General features: G+C 40.0%; 1 protein-coding gene across 2 annotated transcripts in view; it reads right to left on the reverse strand.

Annotated features, from left to right (window-relative positions):
- Positions 1–12,714, reverse strand: part of ILRUN (inflammation and lipid regulator with UBA-like and NBR1-like domains) — a 96,568-nt gene extending 83,854 nt beyond the window's left edge. The window contains exon 1 of one of the 2 annotated variants that reach the window (XM_040473252.1): positions 12,355–12,714. In XM_040473252.1, coding sequence (XP_040329186.1) covers positions 12,355–12,512 — 158 coding nt within the window. In that variant the 5' untranslated portion in view covers positions 12,513–12,714. The remainder of the gene's footprint in view (positions 1–12,354) is intronic. The other variant, XM_040473251.1, reaches the window with a different exon arrangement.
- Positions 12,715–25,083: the final 12,369 nt, after the last annotated feature.

Below are 25,083 nucleotides of genomic sequence, written 5' to 3' on the forward strand. Positions count from 1 at the left end.
TATTTTTTTTTATTTTTTTTTTTTAATTTTTTTTTTCAACGTTTATTTATTTTTGGGACAGAGAGAGACAGAGCATGAACGGGGGAGGTGCAGAGAGAAAGGGAGGCACAGAATCAGAAACAGGCTCCAGGCTCTGAGCCATCAGCCCAGAGCCCGACGCGGGGCTCGAACTCACAGACCGCGAGATCGTGACCTGGCTGAAGTCGGAGGCTTAACCGACTGCGCCACCCAGGCGCCCCAGAACCTTTTTTTTTTTTTTAAATAAAAAGGTCAATAAAAAAATAGCCAGCACACACACATAAAACTTAAGATTTCACCAGCAAAGAAATGCAAACTAGAGCAACAAACATTTATCTATCAGATAAATCTATTCAGCAAAAATTAAAAATCAACATTCCAGAAAGCAAGTTTTCTAATGCCGAAACTGTTTGGATTATTAATTGTTACATCCTTCATGGAGGCAATCTGGCAATGTTCATGAACCTTCAAAAGGCCATACCTTTGACCTGGCAATTCCACTTCTAAGAATTTCTCCAAAATAAATATATGGGCTATATGTCACAGTTTTTTAAAATACTAAGAGAAAAGAAAATAATCAGGCAAATATGAAAAGATGTTTCTAATAGCAAAAAACAACAAAAACCAATAAATGGCTTCTCAACTAAAGTACAGAATACCCAAGTAATGGAACACTAGCAGCCATGAAAAGCAGACATGGAAAGATATCTATGTTTAGTGAAAAAGCAGGCTATAAAGCAGTATGTCTTCCTTCAATATTTCTGAACTTGCTGATTTTTTGTATTCAGTATTACTACTTTTACAGTCAGGAAAAAAAACTCCACTTTCCAAAAAGGCAAACTTCCTTATTAAAAAAATGGACAAAGGGCATGTTCAGCCAATTCATAAAAGAAATACAGTGGACATTTAGGACATAAAAATACTCCTCAGAAATGACAAAATACAAATTAAAACAAGATCACACTTTTTATCTACCAAACTGACAAAAGAAAAATTTTTCTTTTTTTTTAACGTTTATTTATTTTTGGGACAGAGAGAGACAGAGCATGAACGGGGGAGGGGCAGAGAGAGAGGGAGACACAGAATCGGAAACAGGCTCCAGGCTCCGAGCCATCAGCCCAGAGCCCGACGCGGGGCTCAAACTCACGGACCACGAGACCGTGACCTGGCTGAAGTCGGACGCTCAACCGACTGCGCCACCCAGGCGCCCCAAGAAAAACATTTTTAATTGTAATATGCTGCATTGATGAGGTATTAAAGGAACAGCTACTCACACAGTAGCTGGCAGAAATATAAATTAGTCTGACCTTTATGAGGGAGACAATTTAGCAATTAAATATTAAGAGCATTAAAAACCATGTTTATCTTTAGCCCAGCAATCTAATTCTATGAAAAAACTCTAAGGAAACAATTAAGGATACAAGCAAAGATTTACCTACAAGAATTTCAATACTGAGTTTATAGTGACAAAAAAATAAAAATAACCTTGATATCCAACAAAAAAGGATTATTAAGTTATTTTATATACACTTAATACCATGAAGCCTTTAAAAGTATAGAATCATATTTATTAAAAATGAATAATTATCGTAAGAGATTTTTCAGTGAAAGATTACAAATTGTGTTTGTAGTGGTTTAAGAGTATCCACCAAAATTCACATCTACCCAGAACCTCAGAATGCAATCTGATTTGGAAATAGTCTTTGCAGATACAAGTAGTTCAGATGAGGTCAGATCAGGTTGGACCCTAAATCCAACTGACTGGGGCTTGGGGAAATCTGGAGACACAAGGAAGAAGGCCTTGTGACTATTGAGGCAGAGGTTGGAGTGATGTAGTACAAGCCAAGGAACACCAAGAAATGCCAAAAGAAGGGAACCATCAAGAGCTAAAAAGAGTTAAGGGAGGATTCTTCTCTAGGAAACTTCAGAGCGAGCAGAGCCCAGCTGATGCTTTGATTTCAACTTCTAGCCTCCAGAACTGTAAGAGAGTAACTTTTTGTTTTAAGCCACCCAGTTTGTGGTAATTTGTTATGGCAGCCCTAGAAACCCACCAAGTGTATAAAACACAGCAATCAGGAGCACAGACTCTAGTCCGAGACTACTTACATCTGAGTTCTATTTCTACCACTTATTACCCATGTAACTTTACGTAAGTTACTTAACCTTACTGAGCCTCTTTTCCTTTTCTGTAAAGTAAGAATAACTGTATTTATTTCCTAAAATTATTATGAGCATTAAATTATGTAGTAATCACTTGAAACAGTACATGGAATACAGCAAATACTCCAGTTTCATAAAGCAAACACAGGTACGCACACAAACACATGCAAGTATGTACTAGAAAAATACAGATGAAAGGGTTAAAATTGTTTATCTCTGGCTCCTGTGAGTATGGCTTGTTTTTGTTTTCTTTTTGCTTACTGGCACTTTCTAGCTTATCTGCAATGATTTAAGTCACAATAAAATTTTATATCATAATAAAAATAATTATTTTTAAATTAAAAAAAAGTTTAAACACAGTTGGTTCCCAGTTATATAGCTGTATGCAAAACCCCATCCCTCAGCCAATGATTTCTACTGTCCCAAAGTCCGTTATCAAAGTTTTTTTTTAGTTAAAAAGCAAAATTTACTTCAGAAAATAAATCCTGACCAGAAAGCATTTTAGAAGCACACTGTGTATCATTCAATCAATCGAGTAGTAGGCTGTTGATCCATAATAGGCTGTGAATCACTGACCTCAAGCACAATAATTCAAGTGTGAACCCTTGGAAATACTTCATAGAGCCATGGTTCACACATAAGAAGACACAACTGTTCATTTTTTAAAGTGAGTCTTTTAAAATCCAGTACATAGTCAATTCAGTGGGGCTGAGTTCCAGATTTGGAATTAACTGCTCCTCTCCAAAGACATACATTAACTCTGGCAAATCATGAGAAAACCACTCACAAAATCAATTACCCTTACAAGTGAAAAATGTATCAGTGTCATCTGCACAAGGTAATTCAGTAAGAGTTAAACCTCTTCAGTAAGTTTCAGTCTTGTGTTTTGGGTCCCTTGTGTTTAGTCAGTTAAGCATCCAACTCTTGATTTCGGCTCAGGTCATGATCTCAGAGTTCCAGGAGTTCAAGCCCTGCATCAGGCTCCACACTAATGGTGTGGAGCCTGCTTGGGATTATCTCGCTCCCTTTCTCTATCTTTCTCTCTCAAAATAAATAAATTAAAAAAAAAAACTTATAAAATGTGTTCTCTGAAAATATCTCATAAGCAAATTCAGATGGATTCACTAGTTTACTTAACACATTTTGCTCTTAATACAGCAAAACAAGTTTTAATAATTACATGTAATTACTGGATGAGAGTTGGTTGCTCAATACAGTGAAAGAATTCTACTGTACTTGAAGAGATCAAATCTGAAGAGATAAAATCTACCACTACGCTATTATTTAGTAAAATATAGATCTATTTGATCATCCTATCCAAATATCTTGACAACTACTTCAGTACAAGGGCTGTGGTACCCACTACTCTGGATAGGAAGAACAATTATTCAAATTGCAATACCACTGCTGTTTAAAAAATACACACACACACACATACATACACACACAGAAAATTCTGTAAGTATACATACACATGCAAAATTCTACAGGCATGGAAATTTTCTAAAAGGTACAGAAAAATAGATAGTAGTGACTACATCTGGAAAGAAGAACAGATTTTTGCTTCTCACTTTTAGTCCAGAGGTTGCAAATTAGTGGTCCAAGGAACACATCCTACCTATAGATGAGCTTCATGTGGTCCATACAGTGTTTTAAAATTACTTGAAATTGTTTTCATGCTTATTTATTTTTGAGAGACAAAGAGACAGAGAGTGGGGGAGGGGCAGAGAGACGGGGAGACACAGAGTCGAAGCAGGCTCCAGGCTTCAAGCTGTCAGCACAGAGCCGACACGGGGCTTGAACTCACAAACTGCAAGATCATGACCTGAGCCAAAATCGGACACTTAACCGACTGAGCCCCAAGGCACCCCAAGATGGGGCCAACCTTTAGAGGGCTCAAATTGCTTCCAGAAACAATATTCTTGCCGTTAACTTAAATTTTAATTTCTTTCATGGCACATATATTGACAACATTTACATCTCATGGCAAACTGAATCTACAAAAAAGCCTGAAAAAGAGCTTAGGTTATAGGACTTGCTTCTTCTAACAGCACTGGACCACAAAGTCTCCTTAAAAATGAAGTCTTTAGTCCATCTACTCTCACACCTTACTGAATCCGATGTTTAGGGAGAACCAAAGGCTGTTAGGGTACATCTTCCTCTCCAGGGTATGTATCGTATGTGATCAATGTTATCAAAAAAGCAATGTTCAGAGAAGACAGCACAATTAGTGTCCCAATTTCAAAAAAACAATAGGATTTCATGAGGCATAAGAAAGGGAAGAACAACATTCCAGGCAGAAGAAAAAAGTTTAAAATTGGGAAAGCAAAAGTATATGTGGGAAATGAGCAGCAGACCAGCTTGAATGGAGCAGAGAGAAGCAAGATATCCAGCATAAAGGTATGCAGGAAAGGTAGAGGCAGATAAACCAGGACCAATCTTTGGAAGGCCCTGAATGTCAAGCTAAAGCCCTGTTCTTTATGTGGTACATAACTAGGGCATTATTAAAGGTTTCTGATCAAAAAAAAAAAATGGTCCAGATCAAAGCTGTGATTTAGAAAGATTGGTCTGGTAGTGGTATGTCCACAAAATGGATTGGAAGGAAGAGAGCCAGATGTAGAAAAACAATTTGGAGAGTATTCCTGTTAGGGTAGTCGTGCAGGGAATGGAAAACAAGAGTTGGAAAGTGCACTGTAGAGTGGAAACGAACAGGGTTTGGCAAGTGATTTGAGGTGTCCAGGAAAGAGAGGGCATTGGATAGAACTCAGTTCAAGCCTAATTAATGTCTGGGAGACCAATGGAGCTATTAACAGGGAAAAATCAGAAAGAATGGCTGGTAAGATGGGGAAAAGGATAAACTGATCTTGTAAATACACAATTAGGGGCACCTGGGTAGCTCAGTCGGTTAGGCATCTGACTCTTGATTTGGGTTCAGGTCATGATCTTCCGGTTCGTGGATCAAGCCCTGTGTTGGTCTCTGTGCTGACAGTGCAGAACCTGCTTGGTATCCTCTCTCTCCCTCTCTCTCTGCCCCTCCCCTGCTTATGCTCTCTCTCTCAAAAATAAATAAATTAATTGATACACATTTAATTTTGGTTCCTAATAGAACACCCCTAATATTTTCCCCCATTAGGAAACCTTGCACACTTTCCTGGCCCAATTTTTAGGGGTGTTCTGAAGAAAATATGTATTTAATACAAGTAAAGGATATATTTAATGCAGTCAATGAGAAGCCAGTCCCAGAGCATGTGACATGATCAAAACTAAGCTCCACAGGATTAAGTTGGACTCCTACCTCACACCATATGCAAAAATTAACTCAAAATGGATCAGTGACCTAAGTTTAAGAAGTGAAACCATAAAACTCTTAGAAGAAAACATACAGGTAAATCTTCATGACCTTGGATTATTAGATATAACGCCAAAAGCACACGCAACAACAAAAAATTAGATAAGATGGGCCTGATCAAAATAAAAACCTGTGCACTGAAGAACATCATCAAAAAAAATAAAAAGACAACCTATAGAATGGAGAATAATGTTTGCAAATTACATATCTGATAAGGTTCTAGTATCCAGAATATATAACTCTTACAACTGAACAAAAAAGACAATCCAACTAAAAAAAAAGTCAAAGGACTTGAATAAACACTTCTCCAGGAAAGTATGCACTGACCAAGAAGCATAGAAAAAGACATTCAATATCATTAGTAATTAGAGAAACACAAATCAAAATCACAGTGAGGTACCACTTCATACCCATAAGAATGGCTGTAATTAAAAAAAGGAAAATAACAAGTGGTTGGCAAGGTATGGAGACCCTTGTTCATTGCTAGGAGGATTATAAAATAATCCAGTCGCTGTGGAAAACAGTTTGGTGGTTCCTGAAAAAGTTACACATTCAACTCCTAGGTATATAACCAAAAGAAGTAAAAACAGGTATTCAAACAAATACATGTACACATATTTTCATAGCAGCACTATTCACAATAGCCAGAAGTTGGAAATGGCTTAAATGTCCATCAAGAGGCAAATGGATAAATTGTGGTATACACATACTTTGTTGAAACATTATTCAACCATAGTATTGACACATGCTATACAACATGGATGAAGCCTGAAAGACACTAGACACAAATGGACACGAATATTGTATGACTCCGTTTATATGAAATATTCAGAATAGGTACATCCATAGAAAAAAAATTCAGATTGGTAGTTGTCAAAGGCAAAGGGTGAAAATGGACCTGGGTGGTTGCCAGGGCTTGGGTTTCCAGGGAATGAGGAACAACTGTTTAACGGGTGTAGGGTTTCCTTTTGGGGTGATGAAAATGTTTCAGCTCGATATATATGGTAGTTGTACAACACTAGGAATACACTAAATGCCACTGAATTGTTCACTTTCTCATGGTTTAACTTCATGTCTATTTCACCTCAATTTTTTAAAAATCAGCAATATTCCAAGCCAAAAATAAAAATAAGCTCCATGTCTTGTTACTCCTGATCCCATTAACTGCATTATAGCCAAGCCAATATTCTAGATGGTTCTGCTCCACTTGCTCCTTCCTGGTTTCACTCAGGAAACATCCTCTACCTATATTACACTACTTTCTCATCAGTTCAAATCGCCTAATCATTTCAAAACTTCTAAGAAAGCAACCTGCCCATAGCAGTCATTCCATCTTTGTGAATCATTCCTTCTACTTGACTCAGTCCATTCCTACCTGTTCTGAAATTCAGCTAATTCAGTACTGACATATGAATGTTTCCTCATTATTCCGAAACTTTTCTCTCATCATTTCAGGCATGTTCTTTTCCTATCAGAACACAAAGTATAATACAGGCTGTTTTCTGCTTCTGTATTACACTATCTGCTATCCAAAATACATTTATTTAAATACTGTCTGGTTGATAGTTTTTGGTGTTATGCGCTACACAAATTTTGTGTGGAAGGAGTGGGAAGATAAGAAATGGTGAAGAAACCATCTCCACCCATCCTAGCTACAATGGAGATTAGTTTTCACTTCATCTGTGATCAGAAATACAAGGCCCACAGCAATACTGTTTATAAAGACTTCCTGCAGGACAACAATATACTTTTTACTGTGCTCCTTTTAAAACTAAAATGAATCTAAATGCTCTATTTATAAACTTTTTTTTTATACCCAGAGTCCAAAACTTCTATGTGCCACTCAAAAAAGATAGAAAAAAGTGGAGAAGAATATCCAAAGAACTCTCAACCTTCTTAAAAATGTTATAGACTGTACAACACTCTATCACTGAGTGTTATGCAATCCTTCCCTACCCTCTTCCTAAAACTGCTGCTTGGCACACATTTTTTTCAAGGAACCCAGTACTAACATCATGATTTATGTTACAAAAGTCTGGCTGCCAGGCTTTTCCTAGACTCATACACATAAACCAAAGAGTGGATCAGAAACTCACTTACCATGCAGGTGACTGAAAAAATGGATTAAGACCAGGCAGGGGAGGTACTATGAAATACAAGGTACAACTGATTTTTACATCTAGATCCTGATTTCACTTCATCAGTTATACCTTTATTTTATCCAGTGGGGTGCCTCTGACAATGCTGACAAAGTCAGCAGGACATGAGTGTACAAAAATGTTTTTCCAAGTTGCTTTTCTAGAACACATCTGTTCCATCCACTGTGGGCACATGTAATGTTCCAAAAAAAAATGTATATTACTTCCTGAAGACACCAAGAGGTAAGCTAGAACGTTGCAACACCACAACTGCAAAGGGCCAGCCAAATAAGTAATCAACAGTGTCTATATGCTAGTCAACTATTATTTATACTTATAACTGAGAAATAAGGCCAATACTGACTCCTAAGTTAATGCCCTCTAAAAATCTAGAAGTGTTAAAAAAATAAAATCTAGAAGTGTTACTTGCCTCTTGTCACAAATGCTAAAGAACAAAACTCACTTTAAAAACATAAGAGACAAATGATTTTGAGGACCAGAAGAGAATTTGAAATCGTACATAACACTAAACTGTACACTTAAAATTGGTTAAAATGGTATATGTTTTATGTTAAATTTTCTAAAAATCATATGTAAATTCTCCTATGAATCATGTCAGTTTCCCCTGGAAAAAAGATAAGTCTATTAGACTACATTAAAGGATGAGAAACCATTAAGTTGAATGTGTTTAAATTATAAATAGTGAAAAAATTTTAGTGATTTCAATTAACAGAAACTTTCTGACCTCTTAAGGAAGGTGTTTATTAGATAGTCTCCATCTCCAAGGAGGGCATAAGCAATGAAAAAGTTTAAACTGTGGTAAGTAAGAGAGATTTAGTTTTGACGTAATTCTAACTAGAAAAGTAATTAAACACTATAATAAGGTACCGTGCATATCTCTGCCCTCAGGGATGCAAAAATAAACTGTCTTGGAAGGATTATATGCAATTCTTCAGGAAAAACTGGAATGAACTGGAGAATCTCTTAAGCCAACTTCCAGTTTTAGAATTCCAGGTTCTATACTCACTGTCCAATAGTGTCTGCAAGACATTCCACCTATAGAAAGTTATACTAATCTACAAATCATTTCAGTTGGCTTAGCATACTGAGTTTTTTTTATCACACCACTTACTTTCTGTACTTACTGAGGAACTGAATATTGGCTACTTTTATTAAGTATCCCAGCAGCATGGCTGCCAACTCAGGTATAAACACTACAAAAAGCTTAAGCTGGGGGCGCCTGGGTGGCTCAGTCGGTTGGGCGTCGACTTTGGCTCAGGTCATGATCTCGCGGTCCGTGAGGTCCGTGAGTTCGAGCCCCGCATCGGGCTCTGGGCTGACAGCTCAGAGCCTGGAGCCTGTTTCGGATTCTGTGTCTCCCTCTCTCTCTGCCCCTCCCCTGCTCATGCTCTGTCTCTCTCTGTCTCAAAAATAAATAAATGTTAAAAAAAAAAAAAAATTTAGAAAAAAAAAGCTTCAGCTGAAACAATACTTCATTCCAAATTAAAAATTAGAAATATCTACAAAATTCACAATGAACTAAAGACTAGAGGAAAAAAATCTTTTATAGGGTAGATAATTGACAAGGCCAAAACATTCAACTTAGTTTTTTGACAGCTTCTTAAAAAGCTAATACTTACTTTTGAAAATAAAAACAAAGTCTTTCCAACTTGAGTTTCATTTTAGAAAACTCATGGCCTTTGTTTTAAAATAATGATTTTTAATTTACCATAGTATTTTCTAGCAGTCATCAAACAACCGAATGGTGGTTATTTATTACAACCAATAGCAGGCACTTAAGAAGTCACAGTAAAGTTAATCATCTCAAATTCAACAGGTTAATCACAGCAATTTGAGAGATTTTGCCATCCTATATTATAGGACCATCTCAACAAAGTTAGACATTAAATGACATTTAAAAACAATACATTTCTAGACCACATATTTCTTAAACAACACAAACAAATGTTTTGACCAAATACACATGCATGACTATATTTATTTTAACTAGATTGTATTAATCAAGATGAGCATTTGTTTAAAACAAAAATCTAATGAACTTAACCAGGTCAAAATAGAAATCAAAATATAATACTGGGGCTAACTGCTTTCAATAGAAAGAAAAGAATAGTAAGCCTTACTTCCTTCAATTCACAAAAAATTTTTCATTTTATAATCAAAGACAAAGAATATGACTTTTACAACCAGAAAATAAGGTGGCTTAAAGCTGATTTACCACTTAATTGCCTGCATTCCTAAGAAGCTACTAACTTCTAACTGCTTTAAAACCTGAATACATCTGGGGCACCTGGGTGGCTCTGTTGGTTGGGCGTCAGACCACAGCTCAGGTCGTGATCTCTCAGTCCATGGGACTGAGCCCTGCGCTGGGCTCTGTGCTGACAGCCCAGAGCCTGGAGCCTGCTCCAGATTCTGGGTCTCACTCTCTCTCCACCCTCACCTGCTCATACTCTCTCAATCTCTCTCTCAAAAATAAATAAACATTAAAAAATTAAAAAAAGAAAAAAAACCTGAATACATCTTTTAATGGCTCACTACTTTGCTCAGAAATGTATCACACCTTGTTTCATACAGAGATGCTACATCATTAGAATACATGCTACTGTGCCATTGAGCTTAATAATTTTTTTATAAAAAATTCAAATAAAATTTTTATAACGCAACTATAATTTTTAAGTTATTTTTTTCTTGCCCACACTGGGCCTCACCTTTCACAAAACCTAAAAACAAACAATCTTAGATGTTAAACACACACACCTCAAACACATAAAATTCATTACACTGGTTTTGTAGCCACAATAATTATACTAATAAATACTGACTCTAAAGAACTAAAAACTTATTAGGGCAGGGTTTAAATGGTACGACTCACAAGGGGGTGGGGAGAAATAATGATCCTCCCCTACCAAACTGGCAGCAACAATATGCCAAGTTTCCTATGCTGAACTAGTGTAAACAAGGAAGAAAAAGAGCTGGGGGTGGGAAGCTGGCAGGCAAGAGAACAACCCTCGTCAAGATATAGCTTTACTTCTAAATTTCACTAGGGTAATACCTGTTCTCAGTGTTTTCAATAACCCCTATCAAGGACTATTTAAACACTATAAGTTGGTGTTCAGAAAACTACTGCAGGCTGTAGTCCCTCTCTTCCCAGACGTAAAAAGATATAAGTGGGGATCATAAATGCTTCTTTAATTATAAAGACTATCTCTCGCATTCAATGCCTCAAAAAGTTTTCTAAACATCTAGCAATTCAATCCCACTCTTGCTGTAACAAGTTTAAAGATAAAATAGTGATGCTACACAGAAAAAAAATTCACACATCATCTTTGGTGTGACCATAGCTACAAGGAAGACGAGCACCATTCCAGACAGGACTAGATGAGAAATGGGATAAAGACTAAGCTTACAGCCTCTTTTTTCTGGCATTGCCTGAGGCATTCAGTGGACATGGAATAAAGGGGAAGCTGGTTGTATAAGTGATGCCAAGAGAAACAAGATTCCACATGTCAGGGTACTGAATGCCCAAACACAGAGAGCAAAGGGCATTCATCCCATGGCTTTCTGACCAAAGAAAAATGAGTTGTTTCACCTAAAATCTTTTCAGAAGAAGTCGAATGGTCTGTACTTTACCACTCACCCTAAGTGAGTGTATTCAACAACCCCTCCTCAGAGAACAAGGAGAGAGCCTTGCTTATCAAAAATAGCGAGGGCTACATCCAAAGCCAAGAAACACTCCTTTTGGTCTAAGCGCCATGGTCTTCTGCCCCAATTCTACAAGGAGACTCCAAGCCAAAAAACTTGGTTCCTAGTTTTCCTAAGCCAAGTCCTCCATTTTCCCAAACAACCCAGTCTTATTTCAGATAAGCCCCTCTCCATTCTGGCATTCTGGAATCCAGGGCTCCAGTTCTCTCAGAAAGTTCCCTCCTCCAAGATAATCTCCTTTCCTTCACTTTTCCTAAGGCTTTCCCAGACCCTGCCCCCAAGCACTCCCGGTCCTCCGTTAGATCTACTAGCAGATCCCACTCCTCCCTGGCACAACTCTTCGGAAAGTCAGCTCTCTTACCGTACTCACTTGTCCTTCCCCAAAATATGTTTCCTTTTTCCCTGTCTTCGAATGAAGAAACACAACACACACGCGCGCGCGCATAGTATCTGTTCTCATCTCCTAACTCCCAAGTCTCTCCAGTGCCCCACGTTCTTCCAGAACACTTAATTCTCTCCCGGAGTTTCCTCTCATCCCTGTCTTCCTCGACCCTAACTCCATACCCCAGGCTTTCCCCCCACTCCCCAAATTCAGATTTCCTGTGCTGTGTACTCTTCACCAACACCACAGCCCTCCTGCTCACAGGTCCACCCCTATGGTCTCGATACTCAAGTCTTTCTCCTCTTCCCATGTTCTTCGGCCCCTAATTCTCCGCAGAACCTCGGGAAGCCCTCCCCAGTCTCCCTTCCGCCCCTCCTGCACTCCGTGGCCCCCCACTCCCCTCGTACGTCCTCTCTTGCTCAGCCCCCAAATTTCTCCCATGTCCCTGAGGCTCCCCCACACTCCCTCCACGCCCCGGGAAGAGGGTGCCCCTCAGCGCCCGCCCGCCCGGCCCGCCCTGCCGCTGGGCTCTGGTGTCCCTTCCCTTCCCCGCGGGCCCCAGTGCTGGCGCGATGGGGCCGGCTCACCAGTTGGTCATATCCAGGAAGAAGGCGCAGCCGGCCGGGTTGAGCTGGAAGCCGAGCAGTCGCTGGAACTCAGAGATGAGCACGTCCTTGTCGGTGGTGCCCAAGCAGCTGAACTTCTGCATCAGCTCAGGGTCCAGGTCCACGTCCATGCCCTCCATGGCTGGGGCCGGACACCCGCTTCCCCGCCTCCTCACAACCGAGCCGCCGCCGCCGCCGCCGCGCCGCCGGGCCCGGGGACCGGGAGGGGGCTCGCTGCTAGCTGGCGCCGCGACCCCGCTCCTTTAAGGTAGGCCCCGGGCCTCTCACCGCCTCATAGGGATAAACTCACTCAGCCACTCACTCACTCTCTCGCTCCCCCCCCTCCCACCCCCCCCAGCGCCGCCGCCTGCGCCGCCGCCGCCTCTCGCTTCTCTGCCGCCTCCGCCTCCTCCCGCGCCGCGCCCACTGCGCAAGCGCCGCCCGCCTGGGCCCCGCCCCTTCCTCTCCCGGAGTCCCGCCCCTCAGTGGCGTCACAACCTCGTGACGTCTCCCGCGTGACCTCACCGAGGTGGAGCGAGGGGGCGGGGAGTGGCAAAGAGGAAAGGGACCGCTCGGCGGCTGAGGGTGACTCCTGGCCTGACCTTCTCCTCTCTCCGCCCCCACTTTCAAGGGGAGGAGTTAAAGTCCGGGGTTTGGGGAGAAGCTCCGGGATCTTGGTGTACCGCAACTCCACCATTTTGCAGGTGAGGAAACAAGTTCGGGAGAAGAGACCATGGCAAGGTCGATTACCAAAGTGCAGGCAGGACGCAGTCCTCTCGGCCAGGGCTTTGCCCCTTGTCCTGGAAGGGCTTGTTTGCACAAGTTTTAAGAGCTGTTTTTCCAGGTCGATAAGTGCCGTGAACGCTTGGTTACCAGCCATCCTCGGCGATGGTTACTACAATTTGTTAGTGCCGTCTGTTATGCAACAGCAGTGTCAAGTCTCGGAAGTTAAGGAGGCCTCGATAAAACATCAATCAGAAGTCCAGACAGCAACATACATATCCTCCCACCCACTCTGTCAAGACCAGCCCTCTCAAAACAAAGGTTAAGTAAGTCACGAGGATTTGGCATGCCTTGTTCTGTTTTTAAAATAGGAAGCAAAATACTGCTGTAAATTTGGTACACCTGCCTGGTGAAGGCTCCATTTCGAGATCAAAGAATGAGAAAGGCAGCGTAGGGACCATTTTGTCTACCCCCTTGCATTCCCATTTGCTCAACACCGCCACATCCAAAGAGGAAAAGATGAGGAAGAAATGGTCTTCTGCCTTCAAGTAGCTCCCTGCTTTACTAAAAAGGAAAGTGAGATCCGGAAAGCTTATATGTCTTGTCCAAAAATACAGAGCAGCCAAACTAAAACCCAGCTTTCAGTTTCCTAATGGGTTATGTTTTCCATAACAATTTCAACAACACAGCACTAGAATAAGTGAACCGTAGTGTCTGGGTTGCTAGGAGGTTTTACAAAGGGACAGGATTCTATCTCTGTTAGTAAAATAAAATATCTTTAAAAGCCTGGGTTCTGGGTCACACACATTTAGGATTCTCATTCTGCCAGTTATTGGTAATCATAGTGCCTGCCCAGATAGGACTGCTGTAGGAATTAAATGAGATAAAAAATATAAACTCAACACAGTGCCTGTTCCATAAAAAACACTTCAAGAAGTGATAACTAGTATTGTGGCATAAGACGACTCTGGAAATAGGCAATGATACAAGTAGCCCAGGATATTTCTTTACCTGACTCCCCTTCTACTTCATTTCCCTTCCTTGTTCTCTATTACAATATGAAATATATGCCCTTTCTCTTTTCCTACTAAGGGACCACCCTTCTCCAGTGATATATTATGGGAGATAACTTTAACAGCAGATAGTTACAATACTTACAAACTCATATAATAGTTCTGAACTTTTTTTTATAAGAAACTGTTCTTAGGCCTCTAAGACCTGAGCAGAACTTAAATCATTGCCAAGGCCTAATTTTTGGGTGACCACAATGTTGGAATATGTTACTAATATTGAGGAAAATTCTATTTCAGGGGTGAACACATATTGTCCCAGTCTTATGGATGGTGGAATGGGAACACAGATTATAAAAATCCCAGTATTAGAACTGAAAGAAATCTAAGACTGCCTAGCCCAACCTCCCCCATTTTATAGATGAAGAAACTGAAACCAAGAGTGGGGAACTGATTTACCCAAGATTACACAACTAGTAAGGGGTGTTCAAACTCCCAATCTAGCACTGTACCCACTATATCCTACTACAATTCCTTTTATACTTTGAGTTCAGTTTGGCCTTACATACAAAATAATCAGAAATTGATATTACTCTATTAACTAAAACTAAGTGTCTTAACTTGCAATATCCATGGATTAATGTTGTGTTGACCTAGGACCCAAAAGAAGAAAATGTTATTTTGTTATAAACCTGACAACTCCATTAGAATGCTAACCCAAGAGGGGCGCCTGGGTGGCTTGGTTGGTTAAGCGTCCGACTTCGGCTCAGGTCATGATCTCACGGTCCGTGAGTTCGAGCCCCGCGTCGGGCTCTGTGCTGACAGCTCAGAGCCTGGAGCCTGTTTCAGATTCTGTGTCTCCCTCTCTCTCTGCTCCTCGCCTGTTCATGCTCTGTCTCTCTCTGTCTCAAAAATGAATAAATGTTAAAAAAAAAAAAAAAAAAGAATGCTGACCCAAGATAAACTAACAACTCTTGGCCAACACCATGTAGTATTAAAGTCTTGACTCACTCATAAACAGCCCACATAATGCAAAGAGATCCTTGCAAATAAGAGACCCAAGTGGCCCAGAACTTCAGTTTATGACAGAAGTTATCTCAAAAGAGTGTAACTACTCCTAAAGTGAATTCTGAACATTGTGGGGACATTTGGGGTTCTCATGAGATTGGATGTGGTACCCTGGCCATTAATTCCCTGAGGACTGAGGATGATAATCTGCAATTCTTGGGACAGTCACACACAATAGAGGACTGACCCATCCCTAACCACTATGCAAAAACACTGACCAAGGTGGCTGGCACATTAGGTATGAAGGAAGAACCAGCCGCTCCACCTTCCATTGAATTGTTCTTTTGCGGGATGAGAGATTAAATGGAGAAAATGAGGTGTTACCCATCAGGATACTCACAGAAATGTGAATCTCCACTTGAATCTGGGGGGATATTAACATGCATGGTTCTGCTATAATGGCTCTGCAGCTTTGTTTTATTTTGTTGGAAAGAGGGCATGCAGAAGGACTAGTTGAGAGACAAAAGAACAAATTGCTGAACACCACCCTAAGGACAAAAAGCTGATTGATGGCAGTATTCCAAAAGGGCTTCTAGGTATTGTCTCAGAACTATGTCAGGTACTTTGCCCAGAGATGCCGCTGCCTGGGATATCATACAACCAGCCAGTTTCTTTCTGAATTTCTTGGGCTGGTGATCACATATAAGAAATTTAAATTAACCCCAGATCCCCAGACTAGTTCAGTTTAAAATTTCTTAAAGGAGTTAAGCCATTCAATCTTTAGAAGTTAAAAGTCTGGGAGAAAAGTGATTCATCTCACCAGGGCAGCCTAGATTGGTTCCAAACCTCTAAGTCCCTAAGATTCAGAATTGCCAAGCCTGGCTAGTACTAAGATTATGCCACAGCATAACCGATTCAAGGAACAGACAGAGTCCAAATAGGTGTTATGCTACATTATATGATAATAGCAACTTGTAGTAGAAACCTTTTGGGTATATATCCAAACTGTGATGATCTCTTTTCTGCCAACTATTAATGACCCTCTATGTGGCCTCCAGCAGCCATATGTATCCTACATTGCCCTTTCCTTTAGCCTCCATTTGATTGGACAAAAGGGATATGCTCAACCTAGGATCAGCCAATCAGATTCATTCTCTCTCTCTCTCTCTCTCTCTCTCTCTCTCTCTCTCAGGAATTTGGAACTGAACTCAATGAGTTTGTGGAACAGGCCTGGGCTATTTACTTGAAAGTCAGTGATACAAATACAGAAAAGAGACTATCTTTGTGGGGCACCCATTAAAACAAAATAATGCCCATCTGCAGAAAGAGAGCCACAAGGCAGAGAGAAACAAAGATGAGAGACCTGAAGGCTTAGGAGAGAGAAGTTCCTATCACTTTGAGTCCTGGTTATTCAGCTTCCCTTAGATTCCGTTAGAATCTCCAGATTCCATTCAAAATACATTATCTCTGGGGCGCCTGGGTGGCTCAGTCGGTTAAGCCTCCGACTTCAGCTCAGGTCACGATCTCACGGTCCGTGAGTTCGAGCCCCACGTCGGGCTCTGGCCTGATGGCTCAGAGCCTGGAGCCTGCTTCCAGTTCTGTGTCTCCCTCTCTCTCTGCCCCTCCCCCCTTCATGCTCTGTCTCTCTCTGTCTCAAAAATAAAAATAATAAAAATGTTAAAAAAAATAAAAACAAAATACATTATCTCTTAGATGAAGTAAAAAAATAATCAAGTTATTTTAAAAAATTAAGAAAATCATGTGAATACAATGTTTGATTTCTAGATAGGGATGGACGTCCTACTCTTAAAAACAGTGAAAACTTGGGGGCGCCTAGCTGGCTCAGTTGGGAGAGCGTGTGACTCTTGATCTCAGGGTCATGAGTTCAAGCCCCACACTGGGTGTAGAGATTACTAAAAAAAATAAATAAATTTAAAACAAATAATGAAAATTCCAATTGAAAAAAAATGGCACAAAAAGGCAATTCACAAAAGAAGAAATACAAATGGCAGATAAACATATTAAGAGATGTATTATGCTACCCATATTAAAGAAATGGATTAAAACAGCAATAAGGTAGGGGCGCTTGGGTGGCTCAGTCAGTTACGCATCTGTCTCTTGATTTCAGCTCAGGATCCCACGGTCATGATCTCGCGATCATGAGCCCACCTCCGGCTCTGCACTGGGCTTGGAACCTGCTTAAGATTCTCTCTCTCCCTCTCTCCCTCTGCCCCTCCCCAACTCTGCATGCTTGTGTGCTGTCTCTCAAAAACAACAACATTTTGCCTAATCAGATTGTCAAAGCTTCAAAAACATTTATAATAGCTTTAGTTGGCAAGAATATGGAGAAACAGGTGCTCTCAAACACCACTGCTTCTGGGAATATAAATTGATGTAATTTTTCCTAATAGTGAGTGGATGTGAATTCAGATGAATTGATGTGAGTAACCTTAATAATGTTCATATATAATAGCCCCCAAATCTTAGGTTTATAAAAAAGCTTTTTGTTAGAAGTATTATAATACATGATAGTAAAAAGGTGGAATAACCCAAATGTCCACCAATAGGGGAATTGTTGGATTCATTCTTTTCACCAATATACTTTTACATGAATCTATGACCAAAAAAGTAAAGAATTAGAAAGAAACCTGAATGAATATTTCAATAATCTTAGAAGAAGAAATCTCCAATCATAATATCAAAGAAAAGATCTATAGTTTTGCCTGTATAAAAAATCTAAGGGGCACCTAGGTGGCTCAGTTGGTTAAGCGGCTGACTTCGGCTCAGGTCATGATCTCACATCTCATGGGTTCCAGCCCCGCATTGGGCTCTGTGCTGACAGCTCAGAGCCTGGAGCCTGCTTTGGATTCTGTGTCTTTTCTTTCTGTGCCTCCCCCACTTGCACTGTGTGTGTCTCTCTCTCAAAAATAAGTTAACATTAAAAATTTTTTTTTTATTTAAAACGTCTTTGCTTCAAAAGTTAAAAAATAAAAATAAAAAATACCATGAGCATAATCAAAAGACAAAAGGATAATTCAAGGACAATATTTATAATACACAGGACAGAGTACTAATATCATCATTTAATAAATAAACAGCTCTTGGGTCGCCTGGGTGGTGCAATCAGTTGAGCGTCCAACTCTTGATTTCAGCACAGGTCATGATCCCAGGGTCATGGGATCGAACCCCGTGCTGGGCCCTGTGCTGAGCATGAAGCCTATTTAAGATTCGCTCTCTCTCCCTCTGCCTCTCTCCCCTGCTCATGCTCTCTCTCTCTCTTAAAAAAAATTTAAAAATAAATAATAAATAAGTAAATAAACAAACAGCTATTAGGATAACCAAGGAAAAAACAATCTAAAGGAAAAATTGGTAAAGGACATGAATGGGCAATTGACAAGAAAAATTATATAAATGGCCTGTAAATGTATGAGAATATTTTGAATACCATGAATAATCAAGAAATGCAAATTAAAACAAAAGTGCAATATCATTTTTATCTGTCAATTTGGCAAAGATTGATCATAACCAGTATTCTACAAGATGTGAAGAAAAACACAATTTCATACAATGTTGATAGGATTACAGATTCGTAAAAACCTTTCAGGAGGGTATTTTGGTAATGGCTATTAAATTTTAAATGTGCACCTTGCATCTTAGATATCATACAGATAACTAAAAAGGATGGCCAAAGATATATGTAGGATGATCACTACAGAATTTTTGGTAATGCTGAAAAATTGGGAACAATCTGAATGACCAACCATAAGGCTTTGACTATATTTATGCTATAGAATATTACACCACCGTTTAAACAATGAAATAGGCCTATGTGAACTAACATGACAAGATACAGAAGACTGAGTTTTTTTTTTAAAAAACGAATTATTAAACAGTATATATACCATGATCTCTTTTGTATCTATATAAAAAGTATAGTAAGTATATATGTTTATGTATGTGCTTGGAATATATGCATAGCAAAATATCTGGGGGAGTGTATACCAATGGTTAAGGAAGGTGGGGTTATGGTAGGGTTGCCACATAAAAACCAGATAACCAGTTAGACTTGATTTCAGGTAAACAACATTTTAAAAAAATGTTTATTTATTTATTTTGAGAGAGAGAGAGAGAGAGAGAGAGAGAGAGAGAGAGGAAGCAGGGGAGGGGCAGCCAGAGAGGGAGTGAGAGAATCCCAAGCAGACTCTACACTGACAACCTGCCGTGGGGCTCAAACCCACCAACCACAAGACTATGACCTGAGCCAAAAAGAAGAGTCAGACTGTTAACCGACTGAGCCACCCAGGCACCCCAGTAACAATTTTTTTAATGTAAGTGGTCACAAATATTAACTGGGTATCCTGTATTTTTATTTGCTAAATCTAGCAACCCAATTTACGGGAAACATTCACTTTTAATGTTAAATTTCTGTATTAGTTGAGTTTTTACACTGAGCATGTAATCATTTTAAAAAGATAAAATTTTGGGGGCTCCTGGGTGGCTCAGTCGGTTGAGTGTCCGACTTCGGCTCAGGTCTGATCTCACTGTTCGTGAGTTCGAGCCCCGTATCAGGCTCTGTGCTGATAGCTCAGAGCCTGGAGCCTGCTTCAGATTCTGTGTCTCCCTCTCTCTCTCTCTCTATGACCCTCTCCTGCTCTCTCTCTCTCTCTCTCTCAAAAATAAATAAACATCAAAAAAATTATTAATAAATAAAAAGATAAAATTTTTGAATAACATTTTAAAGTTATGTTGGTAAGGTAGAATTTTATATACCTCCTTTGAAAACACATTTTTGAGGAATGCTTAATGATATAAAAAAATCCTGATGTTAGTGTTGATTTTTAAAAGCTGCATCAAAATCGTAAATACAGTATAATTTTTAGACTATAGCTATAACTCATTAAAATAAGCACACTAAATAATAAAATAAGCAGAGTAAACAACTGGGAAGAAATATATCAAAATATTATAGCATTATATCACACAGAAAAATTGCAGGGGATTTCTGTTTTTCTTTCTACAGTTTTCTGTATTTTCCAAAGTTTTAACAAGTGTGTATTTGAAGAATTTTTAGAATAAAACTTGCCTATGTTATGTTAAGTGAAAAAAACAGGATGTAAAATTAGCATATTGTATAAACCTAACTATATAGCAAAAGATTGGAAATATTAATAGAGAATTGATCATTTTAATTCTTTTTATCCTTTTTTTTTTTAACGTTTATTTATTTTTGAGACAGAGAGAGACAGAGCATGAACGGGGGAGGGTCAGAGAGAGAGGGAGACACAGAATCCGAAACAGGCCCCAGGCTCTGAGCGGTCAGCACAGAGCCCGATGCGGGGCTCGAACTCACCGACTGTGAGATCGTGACCTGAGCCGAAGTCGGCCCCTTAACCGAGTGAGCCACCCAGGCGCCCCTTATCCTTTTTTTATATTTAAAGAAATAGATCAACTTGATTCTTTAATTGATGGACCTGTTATCTCTGCTAACATACAAAGATGTTTACAATATATCCCTTTTTTTTTTAAGTTTTTTATTTTGAGAGAGAGAGAGAGAACACAAGCAGGGAAGGGGCAGAGAGAGAGGGAGGGAGAGAGCTGTCAGCACAGAGCGAGCCCAACAAGGGGCTCGAACCCACCAACCATAAGATCACTACCTGAACCAAAATCAAGAGTCAACGCTTGGGGCGCCTGGGTGGCGCAGTCGGTTAAGCGTCCGACTTCAGCCAGGTCACGATCTCGCGGTCCGTGAGTTCGAGCCCCGCGTCAGGCTCTGGGCTGATGGCTCGGAGCCTGGAACCTACTTCCGATTCTGTGTCTCCCTCTCTCTCTGCCCCTCCCCCGTTCATGCTCTGTCTCTCTCTGTCCCAAAAATAAATAAAAACGTTGAAAAAAAAAATTAAAAAAAAAAAAAAGAGTCAACGCTTAACCGACTGAGCCACCCAGGTGCCCCTACAGTATATTCTTAAATGGTAAAAAGCTATGAGAAAACAGTATTACCTATGCTCTAATTTCTAACAGATGCATGAATAAGTGCAGGAGATGTCTAGAAGGATATACTTCAAGGTGTTGATGATGACATTCTCTGAGTGTGGGGAATAATGGATGTTGTTACATTTTTATCAGTATTTTAGGATTTTTAATAAAATAATCATGTCATAAAACATTCAGAGACACTTCATTTTGAAGAAACGAAAATTGGGTGACCTGGGGGCTTATCAAACATGAATTCATTTCAGTTCTTGACATTCTTTCCCCCATGTTAGCTGTCTTAAACTTTGTAAGCTGCAAAATCTAGGCAGCAGCTAACAGTCCAATGAGCTACCTGGTTGAGCAAGCAAATGTCTGCTGACTTACTATCAGCAAGGCTGAGTTAGGGACAGTGGCCCAGAAAGAGAGCCTTCATCCTTGTGCTATGTGACCATGGACAAATGACTAAGCTTCTCTTTAGACCTCAGTTTATTCATTTCAATATAGGGAACGCTGCAAAAAGATCACTGAAGTGAAGCAAAAGAATATGTCAAACAAAAGAAAAACTTTTTGGAATTTAACCTACAGCTACAATTAGTATTCGCATAAACACACCCATAAGCCAAACTTCCATTCTGTGCTTATTCTCCAGGGTTGGAAGCTCAAATGAGGTGGGCATAAGTGCTTGTAAATGTTAAATATTGAAGTATAACATAACAATGGGGGAGATACAAGGACATGCATTTCTACAAATAACTATATAAAGGTAGCTAACAGTACAAAGCAACATGTGTTCAAGTGCCAAATGAGCAGTAGACAGGGTGAGTAGGACTTGGGAGGAGGGAGGAGTGAAGGGTGAGCTGAGATGCCCAAAGAAGCCTTCTAGGAGACCTTATCCGGGCCCTGATGATTTTCCATAAGATTTGAGGAACAGGCTAGTGAGGGGACACATTACAACAAAGTCATTTAGATGTCTGTTTATTCTTTTAATTGTGATTTAAAAAAACGTTTTTTTTAATGTTTATTTATTTTTGAGACAGAGAGAGAGAGAGAGAGAGCATGAACAGGGGAGGTCAGAGAAAGAGGGAGACACAGAATCTGAAACAGGCTCCAGGCTCTGAGCTGTCAGCACAGAGCCCGACGCGGGGCTCGAACCCACGGACCGCGAGATCACAACCTGAGCCGAAGTCGGACACTTAACCGACTGAGTCACCCTGGCGCCCCTTAATTGTGATTTTAAAAATACATAACAAAATTCACCATCTTAACTATTTTTAAATGTTTATTTATTTTGAGAGAGAGATCACGTGAGAGGGGCAGAGAGGGATAGAAAGAATCCCAAGCAGGCTCCGCACTGACACAGGGCTCAATCTCACAAACCATGAGATATTGACCTGAGCCAAAATCCAGAGTCAGACACTCAACTGACTGAGTCACCTAGGCACTCCACTGTCTTAACTATTTTTAAGTGTACAGTTTGGCAGTGTTAAGCATATTCACATTGTTGTGTAGCTAATCTCTAGAAGTTTTTCATCTTATAAAACTGAAACTCTGTACCCATTAAACAACAACTCCCCTTTCCCTCTCCCCCCAACTCCTGGCACCCACATTTCTACTTTCTGTTTCTATGATTTTGACTATTTATTTCATTAAAAAAAATTTTTTATGTTTATTTTTGAGAAAGAGAGAGCACAAGCAGGGGAGGGGCAAAGAGAGAGGAAGACAGAATCTGAAGTAGGCTCCAGGTTCTGAGCTGTTAGCACAGAGCCTGATGCAGGGCTTGAACCCACAAACCATGAGATCATGACCTGAGTGGAAACCAAGAGTCAGACACTCAACCGACTGAGCCACCCAGGCACCCTTCTATGAATTTGACTATTTTAGATACTTCATATAAGTGGAGTCATACAATATTTATCTCTTTGCGATGCACAAAAGTTTTAAGTTTGATGTAGTCTTATTTGTCTATTTTTGTTCTTGTTACCTGTGTTGTTGGTGTCAGATCCAAAAAATCATTGCCAAGTCCAAAGTCATGAAGTTTTTTTCCCCTTGTTTTCTTCTAGGACTTGTATAGTTTGGGTTTTACATTTAGGTCTTTAATCCATTTTGAGTTATTTTTCATATATGTTGGAAGATAAGGATACAACTCCATTCTTTTGTGTGCATTTGGGAGTCTTTAACAGCTACAAGACCCAGGCTCCTTTTTACTGCCTCCTGTTTGTTCTGATCACAGAAATATACCTAGAAGTGAATCCAGGTAAAGGGAATAAAATTAAAATCTAAGGTGTACTTGAGGGGGAATTTTCTCTGGGAAGTGAATGGGTGAGGTTCAAGAGCAGCCTACTACAGTGAGCAGTACCTCTGCTCTGAACATACACCTGGAGCATGACAGGAAAGAACCAGATCCCACACATTTGGGGTTTTTCCACCTCCTCTACCCTATTTCCCTACTCGAGAGACAAAAAAATAAATAAAACAAAACAAACAAACAAACAAAAAAACAGGAGGCACCAACCTATTACACTATCTTTTCTTCAGGACAGAGCATCTGATGTCCTGGGTCTTTTTTCCTACTGTGGTGAATGGGACAATGCAAAAGAAAACCTGATTGTCTTGATCTCATGTCCCCCCGTCTCTCAACCTAGATACATCCAGAAGTAGTCCATTCTTTTCTCCTTGTCCTCCACCTTCTTCTTCTCCACCCCCCCTCCTCCTCCTCCTCCTCTCCTCCTCTCCCCCCTCCTCCTCCTCCTCCCCCTCCCCTCCCCCTCTTCCTCCTCCTCCTCTTCTTCCTCCTCCTCCTCCTCCTCCTCCTCTTCCTCCTCCTCCTCCTCTTTCTCCTTCTTCTTCTTCTTCTTCTTCTTCTTCTTCTTCTTCTTCTTCTTCTTCCTCCTTCCTTCTTCCTTCTTTTCTTGACCGCTTCAGCTTACCAGAGTCAAAACATCATCTAAGTAAATGCCAACTCCTTATCTCTCCCTCATGTAAAAAAAACAAAACAGAAAAACCCCACAAAACTACAAACACTTCACAACCCCTTTGGTTTTACTATAATTACTCTTTCTCCAGTGGGTTCACAATATGTAAAGCATCTTGCCATCTGCATCCACACTAGTGGTAAGAAAGAAAAAGGGGAAGAGGGGAACAAAAATTTAATGCAACTCTACAATATGCCAAATGTCCAGTACTTTAAATTTTTTTTAATGTTTATCTTTATTTTTGAGACAGAGAGAGACAGAGCATGAGCGGGGGAGAGGCAGAGAGAGAGGGAGACACAGAATCAGAAGCAGGCTCCAGGCTCTGAGCTGTCAGCCCAGAGCTCGACGCAGGGCTCAAACTCACAAACTGCGAGATCATGACCTGAGCCTAAGTTGGATGCTCAACTGACTGAGCCACCCAGGCGCCCCCAAATGTCCAGTACTTTAGTACTTAGACTCATTTAATTCTCACAGCCAAATGAGATCAATATTATTATTATTATTATTCCCCTTTCGCAGATAAAGAAATAGTGAGAGTTTAAATAATGCCTCCAAGGAGACACGGATGTTGAGACAGCCAGGACTTAAGCCCAAGGCTCTGAAAGAAACCTGTGCCCTCCACTTCACTCCAGATTTCTTTCACTTCTAAGGAGTTTACCTTTTCACCATGGTCAGGCTGGTTGTGTGTCTATGGAGCTGTCATTACTTCCTCTTCCTGTGTTTTTTTGAAAATTTCTAGGATACTGCCAGAAAAGATTGGGGTAATAAATACTAACATTAATCCTAATATCTCCAATTTACGTAATAACACTTTATAATTTCTCAACATATCCATCCATTCTCTCATGTCATTCTCAAGAAAAACAGGTTGTATTAGTTTATTTTTTAGTAGCTTCAATATTTTGCAGAGACTCATACATGCTTATTGCAAATAAAATTAAGCAATATAGAAAATTATAAAGAAAAATTTTAAAAACACCCTAAATCTCACTACCCAGAGATAACCATTATTAATATTTTAGTAAATA

This window comes from Herpailurus yagouaroundi, unplaced genomic scaffold, assembly GCF_014898765.1.
Source record: "Herpailurus yagouaroundi ecotype Mexico unplaced genomic scaffold, PumYag 139, whole genome shotgun sequence".
Classification (NCBI taxonomy): Eukaryota; Metazoa; Chordata; class Mammalia; order Carnivora; family Felidae; genus Herpailurus; species Herpailurus yagouaroundi.